Raw genomic sequence first — 27,394 nt, forward strand, 5'->3', positions numbered from 1 at the left:
TCTTTTGCTCAGACCTCAACCAGGCCAAAGTTTATTTATTTGTTTTAGTTATTATTTAAGAGATACAGCACTGAACAGGCTCTTCCACCCAACGAGCCACACTGCCCAGCGACCCTAGCTTAATCACAGGACAATTTACAGTAACCAATTAACCAGTACATCTTTCGACTGAGAGGGGAAACCGGAGCACTTGGAGGAAACCCACGCGTAAACAGGGAAGAACGTACAAATTCTTTACAGATGAGGTTGGAATTGAACTCCCAATGCCTTTAGCTGCAATAAGGTATCACTACCATATTGGGGCATTCAGGTAGTTATGGGAAGGATAGCCTGTGTCTGGGCTCCATCTCAAGTGAGGGAGAATTAAAAAAAAAGCTATTCCTTGGCTCTCATTTCCAGAATCAGTGCATCTGCACAATTCCTTTGGGGGGGGAAAAAAGCATTAAAAATATAATCTGTGACACACACAAGCATCAGCAGAATTATCACCTGCAGTTTCTTGATTTTGATTTGCAGGAACCCCTCAATCCTGCAGGCAGGGGAGTGAATTCCAACAGTGCTCAGGTGTTTTAAAGGACATCTACAAAACAAAAGCCCCCCCCCACACAATCTACAGATACAAAACCCCATCCCTACACGCGAGTTAACTGTCTGCGCCTGTAGAGGAATCCTTAACAGGTTAAAAATGCGATTTCAATGGGAGTTGAAGGAGGTCAGGAGCAATCTATGGAGACAGGACTTTACGAAAGGATATAGCCAGCCATACCTTATGTCTTAAACCAGAAGTCTGAAATCAAATAAATTGTTTGCCATGGAAGGCTAAAGCACAAATATATCATGTTCATTCTACACTCCCTGAAAGATTGGTTAGGGTGTTCCTAGATTTAGTAATTTGATAGTTACAAAAACAAAATCCACTAGGAGCAGAAGAGTATGAACTTATTAGCTAGACAACTGGCCATAAGCACACAAGCCACCCGCATTACCAGCAGCAAGCTGTAGCTGTACCATCTGTCTCCAGCCAAACATTGCCATCTAGTCCCCCCTCCTCAATTGGAAACTATACAGGATTTGGATTTTCTTCCCAGAAGGGGAAGGAAAATGTATATTTTAAAAAAGACATCCATCTGGAGAAAAACAAAGCTCTTGTGGGAAATGCTTCTTGAACACGGATTCTGAGGCTTTGGAGGCTGATCACTGGTCTATGTCAGACCAACCAGAGTTCCAGCTAGCCAAGGTGAGGAATATCACCTGCAGGGGAATGGAAAGCTACAAGTTTGAAACAAAACTGGGGAGAAATTTATTGAGAATACACACAAGGTAAAAAGTGTTTTGGGAAATTTATTTAAGGTGAGTGGACTTTGTCTTTTTTTTTCCTGTGATTTCCAGTGTCAACATTTATATTGATGATTTACCAGTGTGAGGAGTGTAATCTGCTCTCAGTGGTGTACTACAGCACCTCTCCTGGCAGGAGATTGGAACTGCAGCATGACGATTTACATAGCAAATGCAGACAGGTAATTGTTCAGAGAAAATAAAGCAATTGTATAGTGCTTTGAAATATGCATTGAACTCCAATTTTGCTTTTCACTGCATCACCACCACTTCGGAACCTTCCCCACTGGGAACACACGCATACACACGCACACACAATAGAACTAAATCTTTAGAATCTCACTTTGCGTGAACTTTTGAGTATGGTTTTCACACAGCTCCGAAGAAAGGCTTTGCAAATAAAAAAAAAACTACACAAATGAATCCAGGACTTTGCTATTAAAACTGGAATGGTTTTTTAAAAAAAGTACAACAAAATAGTTTCCTTTCCCTCCAACCCCAGGTTCCTCCTCTGCACCCCTTTCAACTCCAATTGTGACAGTTACTACTTAAACCGTAGCAAGTATGTTACGATGTTGTATTGCGGTAAAAACAGGCGCTTGGTCACACCCGGAGGGAACTACTCATCCTCTTCACCTTCATCATCCGCCTCTCGTTTCCGTTTCTGTCCCTGAGCGGCCACGTCTTTTGAGGGAAGACAGAAGAAGCAACAATGTCAGGTCAGCGCACGGACAAAGGTTTCATCCCCTTGACACCCCTTCCAAAGGAGACACTGAGGGGGCAGTTCACATTGTCACAAAAATCTGACTGTTTCCTGGCAGCATTTATGTAACTTGTGCGTTGCATACCCAAGTTTATTGTCATTTAACCATACAAAACAATTCCCCCGGACCGAAGTGCACAGCAGTACATGTAACTCACACAAATTTAAAGTAATACTAACATTAGTAAATTAACAAAAAGGTGCATTTATGACGCAAGTTAAAAAGTAAAGAGTATGATGTTTTTGAGACCTGGATGGTGACAAGGAGTTCAGTAGTTTCATAGCCTGTAGGAGGAAGCCGTTTCCCATCCTAACAGCTTTTCTCCTAATGCTATGTTACCTCCTGCCTGATGGTAGGGGTTCAAAGAGATCATTGGATGGGTGGGAGGGATCACTGACAATGCTAAGGGCCCTGTGTACACAGTGCTCCTGATAAATGTCTCGGATGGGTGGAAGAGAGACTCCGATGATCCTCTCAGCAGTCCATGCAATCCTTTGTAGGGACTTGTGGTCAGATGCCTTGCAATCCCAATACCAGACAGTGATGCAGCTGGTCAGGACAGTCTTGATGGTACCCGTGCAAAATTTGGTTAGAATGGGGAATGGGGGGGTAGCTGGGGAAGCGAAATGTGGGCAACTAGAGCTGAGGTTTCAGGGCACACTGGAAGTTCAAATGCAACTCCAAATGGATCATGGTGGCCACACATGGGGGAGGGGCCTTCCAGTATTAAACTTTGCCAACCTGCAACAGTATAGCGAAGTGAGGCCCAATGCTGCATAGGCATTTGTGCCAGTTTGTGTTTTGACTGCAGTTAGGGTTACAGGCTTTGTGGGTAATGAGTGCAGCTGCAAACAGGGAACACTTGTATTTTTTAACTAAGGAGGTAGATTTGGAACAGGCAGTGGAAGCTGATGTCACTGTAGCCGTCAAAATAGTCACAAAGGAACTATAATACCCAAAGGAAGATTTCTTGGGGTTAGAGAAAAATCACCAGGTAGTGGGTTAGTCCCATGGTTCAGGCAAAGAGCCCGTACAGCATACCCCTTCTGTCAGTGTCAGAGCAAATTCAGAAATTCTAAGTGCAAAGGAACTTGGGAAGCCTATTGCAGGATTCCCTGAAGGTTAAATAGGTGGCAAGGAAGGCAAATGCAATGCTAGTGTTCATTTTCAAAGGACTAGAATACCAGAGCAAGGATGTAGTGCTGAAGCTTTATAAAGGCACTGGTCAGACAGCATTTGGGAGTACCGTGAACAATTTTGGGCACCTTATCTAAGAAAGCATGGGATGACATTGGAGAGGGTCCAAAGGAGGCTTACATGAATTATCCCAGGAGTGAAAGGGCTGACACACGAGGAGCATTTGATGGCTTTGGGCCTGTACTCCCTGGAGTTAAGAAATGGGTGGAGGGGAAGGAGGTTTCAATGAAACCTACTGAATATCGAAAGACCCAGATAGAGTGGAGGTGGAGATGACTTTTCCAATAGTGGGGGGGGGGGGGGGTCACCACCAGAGGGCACGGCCTCAGAATAGGAGGACACCCTTTAGAACAGAGATGAAAAGAAATTTCTTTAGCCAGAGGGTGGTGGATCTGTGGCAGTCATTGCCATAGACAGCTGTGAAAGCCAAGCTATTGGGTATATTTAAAATCGATGGTTGACAAGTTCTTAATTAGTAAGGACATCAAAGGTTACAGGAAGAATTCGAAGAATAAGGTCAAGAGGGAAAACTCCCAACCACCACTACTTCATTTCCTGACAGTCACCAGACAGTGCCTAGCGTCACTTTATGGACATAGAATCTTATGTACAGTTGCAAGAAAGTTTGTGAACCCTTTGCAATTACCTGGTTTTAATTACTCATAAAACGTGGTCTGACCTTCATCCAAGTCACAATGGACAAACACAATCTGCCTAAACTAATAACACACAAACAATTGTATTCTTATCAATACTGAGTACATCATTTAAGCAATAACAGTCTAGGTTCAAAAAAAAAAGTACGTGAACCTCTCGGGTAATGCCTTCTTCAAAAGCTTATGTGGAGTCAGGTGTGTCAGTCAGTGAGATGAGATTGGAGGTGTGGGGCGTAGAGGTGCCCCGCCAATAAATAAAAAGACACCAAGTCTTGATTACTGACAGAGCCTGCTCTTCTCAAGAAAGATCCATTTAAATGCAACATGCCTCAATCAAAACAACTATCAGAGGAGCTTAGAAGAATTGTAGAGATGCATGAAGCTGGAAAAGGCTGCAAAAGCATTTCTAAAGACCTGAATGTTCATCAGTCTACAGAAAGAGACATGGTCTACAAATGGAGGAAGCTCAGTACTGTTGCTACTCTCCTTAGGAGTGGACGTCCTGCAAAGATCACACCAAGAGCACAATGTGCAATGCTAAAGGAGGTGAAAAAGAAGGGTAACAGCAAAAGACCTGCAGAAATCTTCAGAAATTGGCTAGAATCTCTGTTCATGGAAGGACACCACAGAGGAAACCATTGTTCTCAAAACAATAATTGCTGCATGCCTAAGTTTGCAAAAGACCGCTTGGATGTTCCACAACACTTCTGGGACAATGTTCTGTGGACAGATTAGACAAAAGTTAAACTTTTGGCAGAAATATACCTCTGCTATGTTTGGAGGAAAAAAGGGTGCTGCACACCAACACCAAAACCCCATCCCAATTGTGAAGCATGGTGGAAGGATCATCATGGTTCGGGGTTGCTTCGCTGTCTTAAGGCCTGGGAGTTTGTAATCATTGAGGGAACAATTAATTCAAAATTGTGTAAAGACATTTTAAAAAGAGAACGTCAGGGTAACAGTCGTCACTTGAAGCTTATTAGAAGTTTGATGATGCAACAAGACAATGATCTAAAAACACAAGAGTAAATCAACAACAGAATGGTTTAAAAAGAAGAAAATTTGTGTTTTCGTATGGCCAAGTCAGAGTCCAGACTTTAACCCAACTGAGATAATACGGCGTCACCTGAAGAGGGCTGTTCATGCAAGGTAGCCAAGAAACACTGATGAACTGAAACAGTTTTGTTTCAGTTGGTCTAAAATTCTTCATTTCAATGGTCTAAAATTCTTCTTCACCCTTGTGCAAGTCTGATCAGCAGATACAGGAAATGCTTGGTGGCAGTTATTAAATACAAAGGCTCATACTTTCCAGTCTGGACTGTAAATGATTAAACGTGTTCAATAACGACACGAAGAGTATAATTATTTGTTTTATTAGCTTAGGTAAATTATGTATTGTGACTTAGATGAAGTAATTAATGCAGAAAACCACATAATTGCAAAAGGTTCAGATTTTTTTCATATAAAAACCATCTTATGTTTTTACAATTATTGTGTTCCTCATCTTCCTGCATTTTCTGTTTTATCTGTATTGTATCTGAAGTAACAATTATTTAGTTCTTCTTTACACTTGTGTATGGGAAATGACATTTAACAATCTTGAATCGTGAAACCAGCCATGACCAAATGGCAGGTCAGATTCAAGCACGCACAATGGTTTTTAAGTCACAAAGTTACCTTGATCACCTTCCTCTCCCTCTTCTCCTTCATGAACATAATCATCATCGTCTTCATCATCCTGGAATAAATAGAATTGAATTTCATTTATACAGAATCTTTGAAAATCTAAGATATCCAAAGTGCTTTACAGTCAAAGTAGTTGTAGGCCAGGCTCAACCTTAATGATCTATATACATGGGCCTGCAGATCTCTTTGCTTCAGGGTTTTTTTAAACCATTTAGAAATACAGGGGATTACAGTCAATTGGACCATTAGCTAATCGGGGCAGCCATTTATTTCAGGCAACTTTTAAAGATCAAAAATCAATCAAGAAAATAGCCAAGATTTCCTTTGTTTATTTGGGATATTATGCCACTTAACTAGGACAGGAGACTGCTGCCGAACAGTTTCTATCTAGCGTTATTTGCATGCACTTGCGTGGCTGCGCTTAGAGCACCGGTTGGGTGCACTTCTGTTCAAAAAGTAGTGATTTTTGTGACTGACAGTTGGCGAGAAATAAACAGTACGACAATTCAGAACTGTTTTGTTCACTGCAGTTAAGCATTTAGGCTTGGAGATGCCAGAAACGACTGGGAGTGAACATGAAAAGATTTCACTACTTCAAGTTAAAAATGACAGAATTTGATGGCATCAACAATGTCTTGAATGTTGCAATGAATATGAAGATAGAGGATGCAATTGTGGAGAGCATTTTGTGAAGGCAGCCCTTTATTTGCACTATGTGTCTGCACTGATTTTGCTAAATTTACATTCAAAAGACTCAGATGAATTCCTCCATCTACAAGTATCAGGAACTATAGAGTTTTATAGTACTGGTGCAACATTGGTAGTGTCCTAATTTATTCTGTATTTCAGTTAAATACACAACTTGTTACTCAGTTTCCCTTTTTAAAAATAATATACATTTTAACTCTTTCCATGAAACTTCAGCTAATTGGGACAGCCACTTTAATTGGGCCAAAATGTACTGGTCCTGAAACGTCCCAATTAACTGGAATCCACCGTACTCTGATTTATCTTTTAAGGTCGACTTGACCATGGGAGTCCCCCGAGAAGGTAGTTGGGGGTGAACCAGAGGGGTCACGTGGCCCAATTGCTGCTCCTGTTTCTTAAGCTTTCAGCGGGCCCCTCTGTTTCAGCACCAGGTACTAGAAGCCAACCTGAATTTCTTCTTTTAGGAGATAGGATAATCCGACCTCCTCCGCTTCCTCGGGCTCGTCATCCTCCTCTTCTTCGTCATCCTCCTCCTCTTCATCTTCTTCCTCATCCTCATCCTCCTCGTAGTAACCCCCTGCTGCCGCCGCTCCATCTTCATCCTCTTCGTCTTCCTCTGCAAAGGAAACATTTAAGACATTTTACCTGAACTTGTCTCTGGAAGGCCACAAGTCAAAGGAGCAGAATTAGGATGATTCAGTCCATCAAGTCTGCTCTGCCATTCTATAACAGCCGATTTATTTTCCCCCTCAGCCCCATTCTCCTGCCTTTTCCCCATAACCTTTGACGTCCTTACTCATCAAAAACCTGTCAGCCTCTGCTTTAAATATAGCCAATGTCTTGGCTTCCATAGCCACCTGTGGCAATGAATTCCACTGATTCAGCCTGTGGTTAAAGAAACTACTTTTTATTACTGTTCTAAAGGGAGATCCTTCTATTTGAGGCTGTGTCCTTTGATCCTAGACTTTCCCACTATTAGAAGTATTCTCTCCATGGCCAGATGGTTAAAATAAACTGTAGCGTGAAAATGATATTATGACCCGAGTAGACAACTTGGTCAGCATGGGGAAGTTGTGCCGAAAGGCCTTTCTGTACTGTATAAAATTCAGCTTTGTCACATATACATCAAAACAGTGAAACACATTCTTTCTGTTAACAATCCACACAGTTAGAGGATGTGGGGCCAGATGCAAGTATTGCCACGCTTCTGCATGCATGCAACTTACTAATTCTAACCCATACATCTCAGGGATGTGAGGGGTAACTGGAGCATGTGGACAACACCCACACAGTCACAGGGAGAGCGTACAACCAGAGGCAGGAATTGAACTCCGATCTCTGGTGCTGTGAAGTGTTACGCTGGCTGCTATTCTAATGTGCTGCTATCTACCAACTATGACTCTGAGCCTGGAAAATTGAACACAGTGAACCCCAGAGCAGCTTTGGGCATGGCTTTGTTTGCTTTAAGGGAAAGAGTTGGGGAGAAATACCAACTTGATGAGACAGCAGAGAAATCCAACTCCCTAAGCCAATGACCAAAGATGGTTCAATCTAAGTCAACACCCAGGAGGGGGCTTGTTTATTGAGATACAGTGCAGATTAGGTTACACCACCCAGCAACCCTAGTGCAATCATGGGAAAGTTTAGAGACACCAATTAACCTACTAACTGATGCACCTTTGGTCTGTGGGTGGAAACGAGAGCCACTAGAGAAAACCCAAGCATTCTGCGGGACACACAAGCTTCTTACAGAATTGAACTTCAACGCCCCAAGCTGTCATAGTGTCACAGTAACCGCTACACTACTGTAGTGCCTGAACCTTCAAACTGAACAGATATGGAGAAGGGGCCGGCTGGCACAGGTGGTTCTAGCAAACAGGATTCGATCCGGACCTCAGGCACTGTCTGCGTGGTCTCCCCCCTTGGGGGGGGATGTAGGTGCTCAAATCGCATTCCAAATGAATTGGGATGAAGGGACTCATCTCCTTGATGCACAACTGTGTGACTCAAAGACGCAAGAGTTCGTCACGACCAAGTGGGCGAGTAGATGGGGATCGGGAGGAATAGAGCATTACAGCACAGTACAGCCCATTGGCCCACCTTTTAACCTACTCCATTTGCTCCCACATAGCCTTCCATTTTTCCAATCATCCATGTGCTCATCCAAGAGTCTCTTAAGTGTCCCATCTGTCTGTACCACCACCTCCAGCAGCATATTTCACACACCCACCACTCTGTACAAGGACCACCTCTAACACCCCCCCCCTCATATTTTCCTCCAGTCACCTTAAAATTATGCTGCAAAGTATTAGCCACTTCTGCACTGGGAAACAGAGCACCATCTATCAATGACTCATACACACCTTGATAAAGATGGAAAGAGTGCAGAGAAAATTTACAAGGATGTAGCTGGGACTTGAGGACCTGAGTTATAGTAAAAACATTGTATAGGTTAGGACTTTATTCCCCGAGGAGAATGGTTGGGGGCGGGGGGGGGGTGGTGAGATTTGATAAGAGGTATACAAAATTATGAGAGGAATAGATAGTAATTTGAATCTGGCTTTTTTCCCCCCACTGAGGTTGGGTGAGACTAGAACATGAGGCCATAGGTAAAAGGTGAAATATTTAAGCAGAACCTGAAGGGGAACTTCTTCACTCAGGAGGGTGGTGTGAGCTGCCGGCAGAAGTGGGGGATGAGGGTTCAATTGCAACATTCAGAGAAAACCTGCAGAAAGTTGTAAACTCAGCCAGCTCCATTACAGGCTCTCCCCAACATCGAGAACACCTCCAAACGAGATGCCTCAAAAAGGCAGCATCCGTCATTAAGGTCCGCCACCACATTACTTACTGCCTGCTACTCTGCTAGTGTTTAGGGCTGCAATGAAGGATCTCCATTGCTGTCTATCCTTGGCCATCACACACAGATGTAGAAGGCTTCTTCATTGCTGTTTCCATAACAATTTTGTTTGACTGGTCGGGGTTTTCACCCCAAGCTGAATCCTCAAACCTGCAGGACCAATGGACCATTCAGTCTGTCCTCTACCCATTGACCCGTATGGCATCAGTGACCCTGGCTTTATAGCATAAAGCCCCGACTCCAGCCAATACCACTCTCCAGGTCATTGAGGTACGCAAACCTCCAAAACACAACAAAGTTGTGGTTCTCTTGGAGGATCTCCCAGAACATACCCACATCTCATTGCTACCATTAAGGTGGTGGTACAGGTACAGTTTCTTCCCTCTGCCATCAGATTTCTGAATGGACAATGAACACTACATCTTCCCCTCCTTTTTACACTACTTAACTTTTAATATACATTTATTACAATTTTTAGTTTTTTTTTTAATTATGTAGTGAATTGTACTGCTGCCACAAAACAACAAATTTCATATATACCAGTGACATTAAACTTGATCCTGATTCTGAAGTTTGGATAAATACATGGATGGGAGGAACATGGAAGGTTATGTCCCAGGTTCGGGTCAATGGAACTAACAGTTTAGCATGAACCAGGTGGGCCAATGGGCTTGGTTCTGTGCTTATGGTGCTCTATGACCCTCTCATCCTCCTCCACTCCACAAAGAAAACCCTACTTGTTTGCTAAAGAAACTAGAGCAGGGTTGGCACACAGACAGATGGTGGGCTCAGACTCAGTGGACCAAGACTGCAAGGTACAGAACGTGCCCACCGCACCCCCCCCCCCCCCACCAATTCCCTAGTTTCAAGACAATCATCTCTTACCCTCATCATCAGACTCTGGAGCCTCCTGATCGTCTCGGTCAAAGCCGTCCAGGTAGGTGATGTGGGGGAGGAGCTTGAAAATGTTCTCTCTGTAGTCACTGGGATTGCAGATGTCACAGTTATACAGATCCAAGCTCTTCAAATGTGTCAGGTTTTTCTGAAGTTTGGAAAAGAAAGGTATTGCCATTAATGTCAACCGGAGACAGCCCACAGGACTTTTAATATAAAATTAAAGGTTTGGGCTGGTTTTAAAATCAGCCTTCAAATACATCAATCCAGAGGGATCCAGCATCAGATATGATGTGATTGAGGGGCAAAGATGTACAAAGGAATGCAGGAAATAAAGGAATTTTTCTATTCCCCCATGACTGCATGTTTCCTCTAGGTGCTCTGCTTTCCTCCCACATTTGAAGACATACAGATTAGTAGGTCACATGGGTGTTATTGAGTGGCACATCATCGTTGAGACTGCAAGGGAGAAAATGTAAGTGTGTTAACTGCAGGGGTCCATGGCAGGAAAAAAAAGGTTGGGAGCCCCTGTACTAGAGGAACTCAGCAGGTCAGGCAGCATTAACAACCAACACAACTCAGTTTGAGGTGACTGAGCTCAAGCTGGTGTCCTCTGTATGAAACTTAGCATGTTCTTCCCATATAAAATGAAAGTGTCACTGTGATTTCAGTGCCATCAACACATACCCACAACTTACGAGTAGGTACGTCTTTATAACGTGGGAGGAAACCAGAGCACCTGAGTAAACCCACAGAGTCAAGGGTCACACTCTTTATGGAGAGTAGTGGGAATTGGACGCCTATAGCAGGTACTGGCAAGTGCTTACACTAACCACCATGCTACCAAGCAGCTCTGTCACTGTGGTCGGATGTCACCATAAAGCTGTAGTCAGTTACCCTGTTTACCACCCTACAGTCTTTCCAATATCAATCAACAGGACTGAAAGTGTACAGAGACAGCCTACAACAATGTTGTCAGGTCCTGAGGATCTGAGTTACAGGGAAATATTGAAAAGGTCACCACTTTATTCCCTGGAGTGCAAGAGAATCAAATCGGATGGAGGTATACAAAATATCGAAGAGTAGAGATTGGGTAAATGCATGCCTTTTCTACTGAGATTGGGTGAGACTAGAACTGAAGGGTAAAAGATAAAGTATTTAAAGAGATAGGAGGGGGAACTTCTTCACTCAGAGGATGGTGAGAGTGTGGAACGAGCTGCTAACGGAAGTAGTGGATGTGGGTTTGATTTCAATATTTAAGAGAATATCGGTTCAGTACACAGACGGGAAGAGCATGGAGGGCTGTGGTCCAGATACAGTTCAATGGGGCTAGGCAGAATAACAGTTCAACACGCAAAAGGCCCAAAGGACCCGTTTCTGTGCTATAGTACTATGATTATGAACAAAGGTAGAGTTTCAGTCACCTACCAGAGGCTCCACCGTGCTGTAGTCTTTTATCTTATTGCTGCTGAGGTTGAGGTACACAAGGTTGGGACACTTCTCCGTTAGTAACTCCAACCCTCCTGAGATGGAATTGTCACTGAGCTCCAGCTGTGTGGGGGGGGGGGGGGGGGAAGGGAGGGGGGGGGGAAAGAGAGAAAAAAAGGACATCAGCGGTTTGCAAAGCCTCTACTTTCTTAGAAGTTTGCGTAGATTCAGCACAACACCTACAAATCTGATAAGCGGTTCTACTGATGCACAGCAGAGTATACCCACTGGTTGCATCATAGTCTGGTATGGAATCACCAATGCCCAAGAATGGAAAAGCCTACAGAAAGTAGGATACAGCAGAATCCCCTCCACCATTAAGCACATCTACATGGAGCTCTGTTACAAGAAAACAGCATCCATCATCAGAGACCCTCACCGTCCAGGCCATGCTCTCTTGGGAAGGAGTTACACCAGCCTCAAGACCCACGCTACCAGGTTCAGAAACAGATATTACCCCTTCAACCATCAGGCATCAGGCCCCTGAACCAGCATAGAAACGTCACTCCCCACCATTCTGAACTGATTCCACAACCTACACGCTCACTTCCAAGGACTCATCTCGGTATTATTTATTTGTATAATTTGCCTTATTTTTCACATTGGTTGTTTGTCTTTATGTATAGATTTTCATAAATTCTATGAATGCCTGTAAGAAAATGAATCTCAAGGTAGTATATAGTAACATATACATACTTGGATAATAAAGTTTACTTTGACTTTGAGGTTTTACAGACATTGCCAGATATTCTTGGAAAGTGTTTGAATTGACAATGGGGAGAGTCCAAGTGCCCTTTCTTCTCACCTGTTCATCACCTCCCCCTGGTTTCTCTCCTCCTTCCCCTTCTTCCACAGTCCACTCTACTAATCAGATTCCTCCTCCTACCATCTTCCACTGATCACTTTCCAGCTTCATGCTCTCTCCCCCACCCACCCCCCTTTTCTTCTTACCTAGTACCTGCCAGCTTGTACCCCTCACTCCCCCACTTCTTATTCTGGCATCTTTCCCTCTTGATTTCCAGACCCAATGAAGGGTCTCAGCCCAAAACACTGACTCTATTGCCCTCCACAGAAGCTGCCTGACTTATTGAGTTCCTCCAGCATTCTATTTGTTGGCAAATCCAGGCTGTTCTCTCTCCATATATCCCACCCAAGCAATGGAGGCCAGAGCTTGGTGAGGTCAGAACTTGTACTGCAGAACCCTGAAAGTAAAAGGCCCTCACACTTTTAAACAACAGACAAAGTGACAGAGGAACTCAGCAGGTCAGGCAGCATCTATGGAGCCTGTTTCAGGTTAAGATCCTTAATCAGGACTGAAAGGAAGAGGGAGGATAGCTAGAAGAGGTGGCGGGTGCTCCAACACTTCCCAGGACAAGCCATCTTCTCATTGCTACCCGAGATGGTGGTACAGGAGCCTGAAGACACAGTCAACGGTTTACTTCCTCTGCCAGATTTCTGAATGGACAATGAACTCATGAACACTGCCTCAGTAATGTTTTTTCCTTTGGATCTGTTCATTTTGCACTACTTAATTTTATTATGTATTGCTGCTGCAAAACAAATTTCATGACATACACCAGCGATATTAAACCCAATTCTGAATCCTGAGTCTTGTCAAGGAGCAGGTCAGTAGATGCTGCCTGACCTACTGAGTTCCTTCAGCATTTTTTGTGTGTTGCTGCTTCTATCTGAGATGCTGGTTAGGTTGTCAACCTAAGTTGTATTCAGTGTAGCACCCACACCCCATGATCACCTGTGCTGTATCCCAAGGACATTTCACAATTCCCCCCCCCCCCAAACCACTCATCAACAACCACCCATGGTCACACCTCTGTTCTGTCCATTCAGAGCAAGGACGATGAATGTTAACTTCCCACAATAAGCCCTGGTCCGGCCAACACCCCATGTCTATAAGCCTACCTTCCCCTCCACTGCTCCCAAAACCTTCTCAATTCTCACAGCAGTTACTGACAGCACACCCATCTAAATTATAGTCTCCTGGAGAAAGTGCCCACTTTGAAGAATAAAGGACAAAAAAAAGTATTTTAGATATACAGTGCAGAACCTTTAAGCCACACCACCCAGCAACCCACCAATTTAACCCTAACTTAATCGAGGACAATTTACAATGACCAATTAACCTACTAAGCAGATCACAAACAAGAGAAAATCTGCAGATGCTGGAAATCCAAGCAACACACACAAAATACTGGGGGAACCCCAGCAGGCCAGGCAGCATCTATGCGGAAAAAAAAAGTACAGTTGACATTTCAGGCAGAGACCCTGCAGCTGGACTAGAGAAGAGGGAAGTCTGACAGGTGGGGATAGAAGGCCATGGAAGGAAGAAAGGAGGAGGGGTGGGGAGGAACACAAGAAGGCGATGTTTAGGTAAGGAGACAAGGTGAGAGGGGGAAGAAGGGGAATGGTGAAGGAGGGGGCAAGGGAATGGGAGGTGGAATTAAAATGGGTGGCTACTGGGAGATCCCACTTCTTCCCATTCTGGTAAGTCAATCCATGCCTTTCTAGGCTGTCACGATGTCAGGTCGGAGGAACACCACCTTATATTCCCTCTGGGTACCCTCCAACCTGATGGCATAAACATTGATTTCTTGAACTTCTGGTAATGGCATGCCCCACTCTCTCATTCACCAGTCCCCATCCCTTTTTCCATCTCTCACCTTATCTCCTTGCCCACCAATCACCTCCCTCTGGTGCTCCCCACTTTCCTTTCTTCCATGGCCTTCTATTCCCACCTACCAGACTCCCCCTTCTCCAGCCCTGTATCTCTTTCACCAATCGACTTCCCAGATGTTTACTTCATCCCTTCCCCTCCCGGTTTCACCCATCACCTGTGTTTCTCTCTCCCCACCTCCACCTTTTAAACCATTTCATCTTTTTTCCCCTCCAGTCCTGGTGAAGGGTCTCAGCCCGAAACGCTGACTGTACTTTTGTCTCCCGCGTGGATGCTGCCTGGCCCACTGAGGTCCTCCAGTATTTTGTGTGTGTAACCTACTAAGTGGTACGATTTTGGACTGTAGGAAGAAACCAGAGCACCTGGATGAAACCCATGCTCACAGAGATGCCGAAATTGATTTCAACATCAAGCTGTAATGACATTGGGCTAACTGCTACACTTAAATAAATAAGGAGGTATTCCTTCTGTGTTTAGAGAAAAGTGCATTTTGGGAAATTCATTGAGTGGGGAAGGTCAGTAATGAGGGAGTGGAAAAAGTGTCTGTGGGCTATGAGACATTATTTAGTTCATGGAGAATAAGATGGGGGAGCATGCCCATGCGATGCATGAGGAGTTTGATGAAAATCATGTTGTTAGCGAGTTACCCTTTTGTGGACATAGTCCACAGGGGTATACCACCCAGGGTAACTCAAACCTCCACCCACATAATGGGGAATGAGGAACAAGATCTTGCTGCACCTTTATTTTGCTCTTTGTGCCAGAGCTGCAGTGAGAGATTCAGAGTGTTTGTGCGCTGTTCTGGAATGGATGGCGCCATCAGTCCTTTTCAGATTTATTTATCACATGAACATCGAAACATACAGCGAAATGCACTTGAGTTAACCCGAGGACTTGACCATCATGGGTTTGACCTTCTCGCCTTGATTTTCGAAGTCACACAGACCTACGACCCTGGTGACTACTTTGGGCTGTCTCCTTTGGACTCACCAGCTTTGGTCTTTGCCCTTCAGGCTGCTACCTCTGGGTGACAGAGGGGCTTGTTTTGCTGTTGCTACTTATGTGTTCTGAAAACATGAGAGGCATGTCATGTTGGCACCAGAATGTGTTGGTTGTTAACACAAGTGACGCATTTAACTGTACATGTGATAAATAAATAATCAGGTGTTATCTGTCCATTGCACCAGTTAGACACCTCTGATGACATTAGCACCACTGAGGAGAGGGAAGAAATCAGCGAGTGCCATCTCCTTCCTCAGACTTGGAAACACAGCTTTCTCTGCCCAGCCCACTGCCCACATCCACTTTTCCAAAACCCCCTGCTGCGAGCGCTCACCTTTAACAGTTTATGGAGGTTTGGGAGTTTGGAGAGAGACTTGAGTCCCACGTTGATCATACTGAGATACTCCAGCTCCTTAAATCCATCACCAAAGCCATCGATCTCCCCTTCGTTGCTGCGACAATTGTCAATTACTAACTCGGCCACCTGGAATGAGGAGAGAGAAAATAAAATAGCAGTACAACTTATTTTGAGCTCCATGAGGCAATTTCAGTAATCTTTGCCAGCACATACATAGCAACACCTTTGCAGTCTCATCTTCAATGTGTCTGCCAAATCCCTTCTAGCAACTCTCCATCAAAATATTAAAGACAAGAGATTCGGCAACACAAACAAAATGCTGCAGGAACTCAGCAAGTTGGGCAGCATCTATGGAGAGGAATAAAGAGATGTTTTGGGCCAAGACCCTTCATCTGGACTTGGAAAGGAAGGGGGGTGCAGCCAGAATAAGCAGTTGTGGATGGGGGAGGAAGTAATTAGTTGGGAGATGATAGATGGAAGAGAAAGTGCTGAAGGAAGAAAGAATATGATAGGAGACAACAGTAGACCATCGGAGAAAGGAAAGGAGGATGGGAACCAGAAAGGAGGTGGTATGCGGGTGAACAGAAGGGGTAAGAGGGGAGCCAGGAATTTATATGTTCTCCACAAGACCGCATTGGGTTTTGTCTGGGTGCTCTGGCTTCCTTCAACAATCCAAAGACGCACTGATTAGGGATAGTAAGTTTTAGGCATGCTAGGCTGGCACTAGAAGTGTGGCAACATTGGCAGTCTACCCCCAGCATATCCCCAGACTGTGCTGGCTGTTGAGGCAAACAACAGTTCACCGTGTATTTTGAAGTTTCAATGTACATGTGATCAAAAGTTGACCTGTTGATCTCTCTTAAAATAGGAAAAGTCTTTTCCAGTATAGGGGAGACCAAAAGTACAAGGCAAACAACACATTTCACTGCATGTTTCAATATGATAAATAAAGCTCATCTTCAGTCTGACGGAGAGCATTTCATTGGTCTCAGCTCTCGCCCTGCAACCATGAAGGATCAGTAGACATGCATTCCAAGGTGCCCCATTGCTCCACACTCCACCACTGTGTACCTCCTTGCTTTACGCTCTTCCTGATGTATAGCCTCGCCTTCAAATTCCACACGTCATTCTTTGAGCCACCTGGCTGCCCCACCGACTTTCACCCCAGCTGCCTTGCTTGACGTCAGCCACTCTACCCATTTCTGTGCCAAATGCAAGCATCCTTTAAAGGATGAACGATTAGCTTTATTTTTCACTGTGCGGTTTGGTATACACGCAACTTGTTGCTTGTATTGTCAACCAACACAGTTCGAAGACATGCTGTGGGCAGACTGCAAGCGTCGCCATGCTTCTGCAGCCAACATTGCATGCCCACAACTTACCAACCCCAATCTGTACTACTTCAGAATACCTGGAGAAAATCGGAGTACCTGGAGGAAACCTGTACTCACTGGTAGAATGTACAAATTCGTTACAGACAGTGGTGGGAATTGAAACCCAATCGTGATTGCTGGTGCTGTAAAGGTTTGTGCTAACTGCTACACTACCGTGCTGCTCTTTAATCGTAGCGCCAGCAGTAGAGTCAAGAAGCAGACGTTGCTAAACTTGCACAGTGTTAACTTCAAGGCAGCTCTACTGACATGTGACAAGTAACTCAAGGTGACGTGGCCATGTTAGTGCCAAGACCTGTGGCTTCCCACCACAATGACTGAGCAACATAAAATGATTCACTAAGAGTGTCTAAGAACGCAGCAGTACATAGACAGTATGTATTGGGAGAGATCGCCTGTGCCCTCTCACTCCTGAGAAATCAGGCTGGCAGCTGAATCAACAGGAAAAGAAAATGTTGACACCCTCGTAGGTGCCACCCATCAGTTCTTAAAAGATTAAATAGGACATGGCAAACCATTGGGTACATTTACATGGAGTGCTGCCACAAGAAAGCAGTATCCATCATCATGGATCCCCACCATCCAGGCCAATCTCTTCTCAGTACTACCACCATCAGGACTGAGGTAGGTCCCACACCACCAGATTCAGGAACAGTTATTACCCTTCAACCATCAGGCTCTTGAACCAGCATAGGTAACCTCACTCACAACTCTGACCTGACTCCAACTCACTTTCAAGGTGCCACAACTCATCTCAGTACTTTATTTGCACAATGTCTTCCTTTGCACATTGGCTGTTTGTCAGTCATTATGAATATATTTAAAAAAAATAAATTCTGTTGCATTTCTTTATTTTCAGTAAATGCCAGCAAGAAAATGAATCTCAAGGTAGTACGTGGTAACATATACATGAATAAATTTTACTTAAGATTGATAGGATCTTGATTTGTCAGGGTGTCAAAGGTTACGAGGTGAAGGCAGGAGAATGTGCTCGAGGGGAAAAATAAATCACTTGATGGGCCAGATGCTCTAATTCCACTTCAATATATCTTATGGTCTCTCATAAATATGCATGTATTCACTTTCTCTTTCTACCTTATGCGCTTTCTTTCTCTCTACACTCTTCTTTCACTTACTGTTTCCTCTTGCTTTCTCGTCCCCTTTCTCAGGGAATGAAGGGATGTGGGTAGGAAGAAGGTATTTAGTTTAATTTGGTATTGTGTTACAGGGTTGAGGGGGATAATAAACCAGCCATGATGGAATGGTGGAGCAGACTCAATGGGCCAAATGGCCCAATTCTGCGCTTATGTCTTATGACTTTGGGGCAAAGATGCACCCATTTAACAGAAACTGAATACACCGAATATTTAATTTGATACAGGGTGGACATCTTGCTATGGAACACTGGAATTGGAATCCAAGGACATTCTAATCTGCAAGGTTACCAAGCAAAACAATAAAACTGCTGACTAGAGATCTGCTTTCTCTAAACAGACTGAGGCCTTAAGGTAGAACTCCCAAGCAATTAATGCATGGTGCATTGAATGCAGGGACTGGCCCATTGAAGTTGGGGTTAGTAACATCCTTGCTGGGGAAATGCTTGATCCCATTTAGCAGAATTTATCAGCCAGAGAACCTCGACAGTAGAGGGATCTAATGTGCCCTACGGTGTTTGGGTGTCCAGGACTTTACCATGGCTATTGCGATGGCAAGCAAGGAAATGGAAAGCTTTAAACATGTTCAGTATTAATGGCCATTTCCTAATCCTAAATATATGTGAGTACACTTCCATTCAAGGGAGAGCAGTTAGTCATTAATGAAAGTGCATTAGGTCAATGAACAATAAAGAAACATGTCAAACAACTTTCAAGAGAAAGGCATGAATGAGTTAAAGGAACTCCTGAAAAGGGGGGGGGGGCTTTTGTGTTCCATTAAATCCCACTGAATATGTAAACACTTAGATCAAAATCTGCCCTGTGCTCAGAATCTGGTCACAATGGATGGACTCCAGACTTTTAGTTCACTGTCACCTAGAGATCTACAGGAGCCCTTCATAACTCAGGAGACTGGGAGGTGGCGAGAGGATTGCAAGGAAGATTAACCTCAAAACAAGGAATGATTAATTTTGGAAATCTCGAACTGGAAATGAGTACACTAAGGGGAAACATCCAAAGCTGGCAAATTTCCATGGAAGGGAATAAACAGTCGATGTTTTGGGCTGAGGCCCTTCATCATTCTGGAAAGGAAGAGGGCAGAAGCCAGATTCTGAAGACTTCTATTTTTTTTTTTTATTTTTTTTTTTATTTAAAAAAGTCCTAATGAAGGGCTATGGTCCAAAACGTCAACTGTTTATTCCTCTCCATTGATGCTGCCTGACCTGCTGAATTCCTCCAGCATTTTGTGTGCGTTGTTCTGAATTTTCAGCATCTGCACAATCTCTTGTGTTTATAGCAAATTTCTCTATTCTGGGCATTTGAGACACCGTTCCCAGCAACACTGTTGAGTTTATTCAAGGACTGTGGACCTTAAAGATGAGAATCCTCAAGCACTCTGGACAATGGAACAACTTGGCTCACCCAATTCTGATGAATGTGCAGCAAGCAGTTTTAACTTTTGAACTTCAACCTGGTAAAGTGAAATTTTCAAGTACACATATGTCACCACATACAACCCTAAGATTCACTTTCTTGCTGGCATGCACGCAAATCCAAGACACATGACAGAATCAACAAAAGACCACATCCAACAGGACAAACAACCAATAAGCCAAAAACAAACTCTGAAAATACAAAAGGAAATATAATAATAAACAATATCAAAACACGAGATGAAGAGTCTTTGAAAGCGAGTCCACAGGTTGTGGCAACAGTTCAGTAATGGGGCGAGCGAAGCTGCCCCCCCCCCACCCAGTTCAAGATCCTGATGGTTGAGGAGTACTAATTGTTCCTAAACCTGGTGCCGTGGCTCCTGAGGCTCTCGTATCTCCTTACTGATGGCAACAGCGAGAAGACTGGAACGGTGGTAGACACTGCTTTCCTGCAACAGAGCTCCACATAGATGCACTCAATAGTGGGGAGGGCTCTACCCATGATTAGACTGCAGTATCCACTTCTCTTTGTAGATTTTGAGTTAAGCAGCAAACAAAAACAACTCACTATACCTGATCTGTTGAAATAGACAAGTTATTTTCTGAAAGGCTTTAAGAGTATAAACTCTGTCTCCAATTGCTTATTTTATTAGGAGCTCAAGGAGACCAAAGACCAACTGTGGAGTATATTCTGACTGGTTGCATCATCTGGTAGAAGCATCAATGCACACGATGGGAAAAAGCTGCAGAGGGTTGTAAACTTAGCCAGCTCCATCAAAAGCACTAGCCTTTTCACCATCAAGGACATCTTCAAAAGGCGGTGGCATCCTCATTAATATCCCTCATCATGCAGGACATATCCTCTGCTCATTCCTACCATCAGGGAGGTACAGGAACCTGAAGACTCACACTCAACATTTTAGTAACAGCTTCTTTCCCTCTGTCATCAATTCCTGAACGGACCATGAACACTACCTTACTTTTTTTGCACTACTTTAAAAAAAAAGTTTCTTATTGTAACTTACTTTGAAATATGTATTACACTGTACCGCTGCCATAAACAAATCTTATGACATATGCAGGTGATAATAAACCAGATTCTGATTCAGAAAAAATGCAAGACAAGCAATAAAAACTAAATTTGGCATCCATCACTAAGGACCCTCATCTTCCAGCCTTGTCCTCCTCTCAATACCTCTGAGCTTGCCAACTGAATGAGCTCCTTAAACACCCCCTTTAACAGCCAACCCCCACACTTTGCAGCTGTTCAGATGATGGAAACTCCTTTCACAGAATACACAAATATCTGAAGATACAAAATCACCCTCCCCCACCGAATGTGTGTGAAACTAGTACCAAAGCTAGGCTAAAAGAGAAAAAAAAAATGGAGGGCCTGTGGGAGGGAAGGGTTGGGTTTAACTTGGTTAAGTTGTCACAACATCATGGGCCAAAGGGCTGTAAGATCTACATTCTGAAAAGTTTTTCAATTTGCATTTCTTGACAAACTGACCTGGCTCTTCATTATGGAAAACCATGAAATGGAATGTTTTCAAGTAACACTGACCTCTTTGGTGATGTAAGGGTCCTTGTCTTAGAGTTTTGGTTAATAACAATGGACAACTCCTTATAGAGAGTGGTGGGAATAGAACCCTGACTGGCAATTGCTGGTGTTCTAAAGCTTTGCGCTAACTGCTACTTTACCATGCCAACCCTAGGATGAGCTAGCTAAATGATCCAAAATTGGCTAACAACTTGGATATGAATGCAGAAGCTATGATCAGTAAGTTTATTTATTTAGCTTGTTAGTTAGTGGTACAGCCTGAAACAGACCCTTCCAGTCCAACAAGCCACATTACCCAGCAATACTTAGTTACCCCTAGCCTCGTCCCAGGACAACTTCCCAATTAACCTACTAACTGGTACATCTTTGAAATGGGAGAGGAAACCCAAATTCATAGGAAGGACATACAAACACCTTACAAATGGTGCCAAAATTGAAATCCAAACTCCAGTTGGCGGTGTTGTGGATCACACGGAAGGCTATGCAAGGCTCACAAGATAAAGATTAGGTAAAATGTTGGGCAGAGCATTGGCAATGGGATTAAATACCAGCTGGTGCACAGTGAAACATCTTGGAACTCAACTGAGTAGGTCATATGCACATGTTAGGGGTGCCATGGCAGCACAGCAGTTAGCACACTATTACCGCTCCGGGCAGAGTTCAGAGTTCAATTCCAGAGTCCTTTGTAAGCAGGTAAATCCTTTCTGCGGGTGTGTGGGTTTTCTCCCACATTCCAAAGACATACGGGTTAGAGTTAGTAAGGTGTGGGCATATTACACTGGCAACAGAAACACAGTGACACTTGCAAGCTGTATTGGTCGTTGATGCAAATGACACATTTCACTGTATGTTACCATGTACTTGTAATAAACAAAGTTAATATAATCTAGACAACCCATCCCACTACTTAACATCAACTCAATAAGTGTCACAAAGGGTCCAAACTCACTCAAGATCAAATTCTCTTGTCGAGACCATTAGATGCTTCTAATTCATTAATTATAAAATTAATTCAATTGTTAAAAAAGTCACCATGTAGCCTACTTACCACTCTTTCAACAACTTAACTCATCATCAATTTTTACCCCTTAGTACACACCTAACTTTCTCAATCCTGTCCTTTGTGCTCGTGTTTTCCAGTGCCTTTGGGGAGAACCTCACGGAATTTCTTCCCACATTCCCAAGAAATACAGACAGAATGGCAAGCCCACTGTCTGGTGTACAGTGCCTGGTGTGTGGGTGAGTGGTGGAATGGAGGGCGATGTTGAGAATAAAATAGGCACACCATGTGTTTGTTGAGTTAAGCCCATCACTCCTACTGAGGCACAGGCTGCCAACAGTAGCTCACTGGAGTCCCTTGTCCTGGGCCAGTCATTCAAGTTGTTCTTATGTGTAGCCCATCATCCTGGCGTCAGCTTCAAGGTCACATTACCACTTTCCCTGGGGATTCCACATTAGTGCTCACCTGATAATGTTGGTACTTGACTTCTGCAGCACGAGGACCATGGTAAAGATGTGGATGATAGGAGCAAAGGTGGTGAACCTGGATGAAAGAAGGTTGTATGGCCCCGTGGCTTTCACAGACTTGAGGCTTTCACAACGTGATCACATACGTCTACTAGGCGAAGATCCTTCCTCTCCAGGGGATGAGGTCTTTAAAGCTTTTGTTGGCATTTCTGTATATCTGGGCGTGTGTGTGTGTTTTTTTTTTTAAATAAACGAGATGTTGTTAGCCCCACGACTTGCCCTCCTCCTTGTGCAGCTGAGCTTGGGACCGTCCTTAGTGGAGTGAGTGCATCATGGCTGTTCTACATTTAATATTTCCGTAATCTTGTAAGTATGTTGCTGATTAAGCATTTTGCTTGTTTAAATAATTCATTATGAGTTATGGATAAATAGGAGAATTGCATACATTTTTACGCTACCACGTGACGCATGCGTGCACTGCTTAGCATAAAACACGAAGGGAAGACTCACATTTTGGTTTCCTATGTCTTCCCTTGAATTAGTTTAATATTTTAAAGTTACAAAATGTAACACCGGCTCAAATGGAAGGGCCCAATTCTAAGTTGTGTAACTCACTATTCCAGAATGTTTTCTTTTCTCCTACCTCTTAGACCACGCCTTTTGTCACATGCCCCATCAACTTTTCAATGGCAAATTTGGTTTTGTCAAATACTTGATATTTTAGTGTCTGCTTGCATAAACAACACTGTTGAGTGGGGTCCAATACAAAAACACTTGTGCGTAAATATTCGACTAACACGGTCTAGACGTAGGCACTACACCTGGTCACCCTGTTGAGGGAAGGAGCTGAAGCCAGAGTCAAAGACAGCACGGCCAAAGGAAGCAATTCGTAAGACAGCACCCCAGAGAAATTACAGAGATGCGTGAAACCCTGAACTAGTCTTAAACTCTGAGAAGCTAAATTATCCCCTCCAGAAGAGTACTTTAGGATCACGGGAGTCTCAAAGCAAAGAAACAAGCCTTTCAGTTGACCAAGGTGACATGGTAGCGTAATGGCCAGTGCTAGGCTTTAGGGTTCAATTCTTGCCACTGTGTGTACTTTCGTGCGTGTTTCCTCCCACATTCCCAAGATGTACTGGTTAGGGTTAACGGGGATGCTGGAAGCACGGCAACATTTATGGGCTGCCCCCAGCGCATCCTCGGACTGCGCTGGTCATTGACGCAAATTACACATCTCACTGTATGTTTTGATGTACGTGTGGCAAATAAATATTTAATCTTCAGATCTTATCCCATCATCAAGTATCGATCTGCACTCTTCCCACAGCAACCCTATTTTAGTCTCCCATTCACCTGTACAATTTACCAAGGCCAATTAACCTTCTCACCTGCAAGAATTTGGGACATTGAAGGAAAATGAAGCATCTGGACAAACAACACCGGAGGATAGGATCGAACCCAGGACACTTGACGGTAGGATAGCCAGAACACCTCACTGGCCAAGGTCTACAGAAGGCTAGGAATGATTCCAGGAATGACAGGGTTAACATACGAGCATTTGATGGCCCTGGCCCTATACTAGCTGCAGCTTAGAAAAGCGTGTGTGTGTGTGTGGGGGGGGGGGGGGAGGAGAGGGAGAAAGAGGGTGAATTTTCACTAAAACCTACCAAATATTGAAAGGCTGAGATAAGTGGACATGGAGAGGATGTTTCAGATAGCGAGAGCACCTAGGACCAGAGAGCACAGCCTCAGACTAGAAGGACGTACCTTCTAACAGAGATGAGGAGGAATATCTTTTCACAGACAGCGGTGAATCTGTGGAATTCATTGACAAAGGTGGTCGTGGAGGCCAAGTCATTGGGTATACCTAAAGCGGAGGTTGCTAGGTTCCTGATTTGTAAGGGTGTGAAAGGTAACGGGGGAGAATGGGGAGCAGATTGATGGGCCAAATGGCCATATTGTGCTCCTATGCCTTTATTTGACCAAAGACCTTGGGATAATTCCAATCCTCTCCTTGCCTAAAAGGGACAAGTTGGAGGCCAGAACTAGGAACTTAGGCCATCCCCCCCCCCGGGACAGGAGCTGCTTTATCACCTGACAATGATATGATTCCTCCGTCCTGGCAAAGGTCAAATAGGGAGCACTATTTCCAGATGATCCAGGGCCACAATGAGCAATGGGCACTAGCCATTATAGCTAGCAGATTTCTACAGATCTACTTTTGCGAGCATTGCGATTGGTGCATCATTTCCGGTTGGAGGTACCCACGCACAGGATCAGGAAAGTTGCAGAAGGTTGTAAATTCAGACAGCGTGGGCACGAGCCACTGAGAACACCTTCAAAGCCAGTGCCTCAAGGCGGCAACATCCTTCACTAGGGACCCTCGTGATCTAAGACATCTCTCCTCTCATTACTACCATTAAGGAGCAGGTACAGGACTCTTAAGAGCCACACTCAAATGCGTTAAGAACAGCTTCTTCCCCTTCGCCATCACCTTTCTGAATGGTCCATGAACACCGCCACACTTTTTCAAATATTTCATTGCAAAACAAAAGAGTTACAAGTTGCAATGTCCATGACAGTGAAACAGATTCAAAAGCCAGCTCAAGATTATTTTGAATAAATCTAAATACAAGGCTATTATAATCTTTGATTCACAAAACAATTGCATTATTCCTCATTCTCCAGAAAGCAACGCCGGATGTGAACAGACCAACGTGGGTTCCAGGCCGGGAAATTAATTCTTCAATCATTTTGAACTCCCACGATAGTTTCGCTTTTATTTATTTAGAGATACTGCACGGAATAGGCCCTTCCAAACCAATGAGCCCAGCAACCCACCTATCCAACCCTCGGCTAATCACAGGACTATTTACAATGGCCAATCAACCTATTAACCGGTAGGTCTTTGGACTGGGAGGAAACCCACGAGGTCAAGGGGAGAATGTACAAACTCCTTGCAGACGGCACGGGAATTGAGCTCTGAAACTTGCTGAGCTGCAACACTGTCGTTCTACCGTGGTCAATGTGGACACATTTAAATCATCTGGGAAATGGCTCAGGCTTACGAACTGCCTTCAGCTCCAGAAATCTTTGGAAAATGAAGGTGAAGAAATTAAAACAGGATGTACAAAACTGACTGAGAGCTGACAGGAAGGGCGGGTGTGTGGGGCAATATGGGATGCTAAAAAGATGGGTGGTAAAAAAAAAGAAAACTGTATTAATAACTCAAAACACTACCGCATTCAGAGTTGTAAATATTTAAGATCATTGTTTTTTTTAAAAAAGGTAGCCCACTGCTGAAGATGTCCACAAGGGGAAAAAAAAACGCGTCATTTCTTCGGATTCAAAACAACCTCCTTTTTCTTGTTACAACTTTAAATGAACAATGCGATTTTTTTTTGCATTAAAAAAAAGCATACAAACCAAGGTCGTGCATCCTCAAAGATTAAATTGCCAGAACAGTCCTTGGAACCTTCCAATAAACTTATGCAAAACAAAAACTCAGCATCGTTCCAAGACAGCAGGATCTATTTCATCCTTGTTTGTACCATCAAATCTCTCATTCGAGCGGGACGGTGGGTTAAACCGGATTGGAGATATCCAGCATAACATTTTAAATTATTCCAGCTGGAATACGACCCATAAAACATCAGAAAACAACAATGAGGCGATGAAAACTCGAGGTATACCTTTTCTTTCAAAGAAAATGGAAGGAAACGATCCGTGATCTGGGCGGGGGGAGGGGTGAAATTTATTATGAACTGGGTTGCGAGGTTAAAAAGAATCCTCTTCCAACGCAAACAAGTTCAAGTGCTGGTTAGAGTAACGGTGCAGAACTGAAAGTTTCTCTCTTCTAAAAGGAAAAATAAATAAAGTTTAAACTAATTACGCATGTTCCCCCCCTCCAAGAAAGCCAAAAATATATAAAACAGGGAATGCGAAGGCCAAGTGAGTTTTAAAAGTAACTATTACACTCCGCGTACTTGTACTAGAGAGGGAAGAAGGTGAGTTTTCTGGTGAACGAGAGGGATAAATTCTAAACACAGTGACATGTGGTGCTAATGCTCACTCCATTAATGTGTAATAAAGCCTCTACCTCGCCTGGGTTCCTGTTCCTCAGCTCCAGGTTGATCCTTTTCTTCATTTCCAGGTTCATCCTTTTCTTCATCTCCATTTTTTTTTGCTTGGTTTTTTTTTTCCAAACACAAACTTAAAAAAAAAATAAAAAGATTCCTCTTTCCTTCTCTTTCCCCAGCCAAGGACAAACAGCCTTTATCTTCCCTCAGTTACTCAGCCTCCATTACACTCACAGCTCAGCCTGCGTATCCCGCCCGCCGGCTACTCTCCCATTGGCCGCCGCCGCCGCTTCCTCATGCCCATTAGTCAAAAACGAACCGAACATCCAACATTCCAGTCTATGATTGGTCAGTGATCAAGTCTATCAATTGGAGAGGGTGGGAAAAGGTGTAATGCGATGAAGCAACGGCCGCTGGAAGTAATCCAATTTTGATTGGTTTGTTAAGCAGTCAATTATCCACTGAGCTACACCATTGGGTGGGAGATTGAGAAACGACGTTCTATTGCTCAATATCGATGTCACTCAGAAGATTTCCTAGTCCTGCCCAGTAGTTTAAATTCTATTGGTTAGAGTGGCAGACTGAGGACAGATAGCACGTCCAATTGGTGGAGATGGATGTCAATCGAGATTAAAGTAGGCGTTTCCGCCCGCCACCGTTCGAAGAAGCGCC

The 27,394-nt window shown here is 43.8% G+C and overlaps 1 protein-coding gene across 2 annotated transcripts; it reads right to left on the reverse strand.

Annotated features, from left to right (window-relative positions):
* anp32e (acidic (leucine-rich) nuclear phosphoprotein 32 family, member E) lies at positions 1 to 26,982 on the reverse strand. Of its 2 annotated transcripts, none has more exons than XM_072282831.1 (7): positions 26,743 to 26,982; positions 15,614 to 15,763; positions 11,526 to 11,648; positions 10,089 to 10,245; positions 6,829 to 6,962; positions 5,630 to 5,690; positions 1 to 2,019 (listed from the first exon to the last, which is right to left on the reverse strand). In XM_072282831.1, exons 1-7 carry the CDS (start codon positions 26,818 to 26,820, stop codon positions 1,955 to 1,957), a joined length of 768 nt encoding a protein of 255 aa, XP_072138932.1. In that variant the 5' UTR covers positions 26,821 to 26,982; the 3' UTR covers positions 1 to 1,954. The 2 variants fall into 2 exon arrangements, with proteins under 2 accessions (XP_072138932.1, XP_072138923.1); XM_072282822.1 differs by having other exon boundaries at positions 6,793 to 6,962; positions 26,743 to 26,981.
* Between the last annotated feature and the right edge of the window lie 412 nt (positions 26,983 to 27,394).

Source organism: Mobula birostris, chromosome 2 (assembly GCF_030028105.1).
Source record: "Mobula birostris isolate sMobBir1 chromosome 2, sMobBir1.hap1, whole genome shotgun sequence".
In the NCBI taxonomy this organism is placed as follows: Eukaryota; Metazoa; Chordata; class Chondrichthyes; order Myliobatiformes; family Myliobatidae; genus Mobula; species Mobula birostris.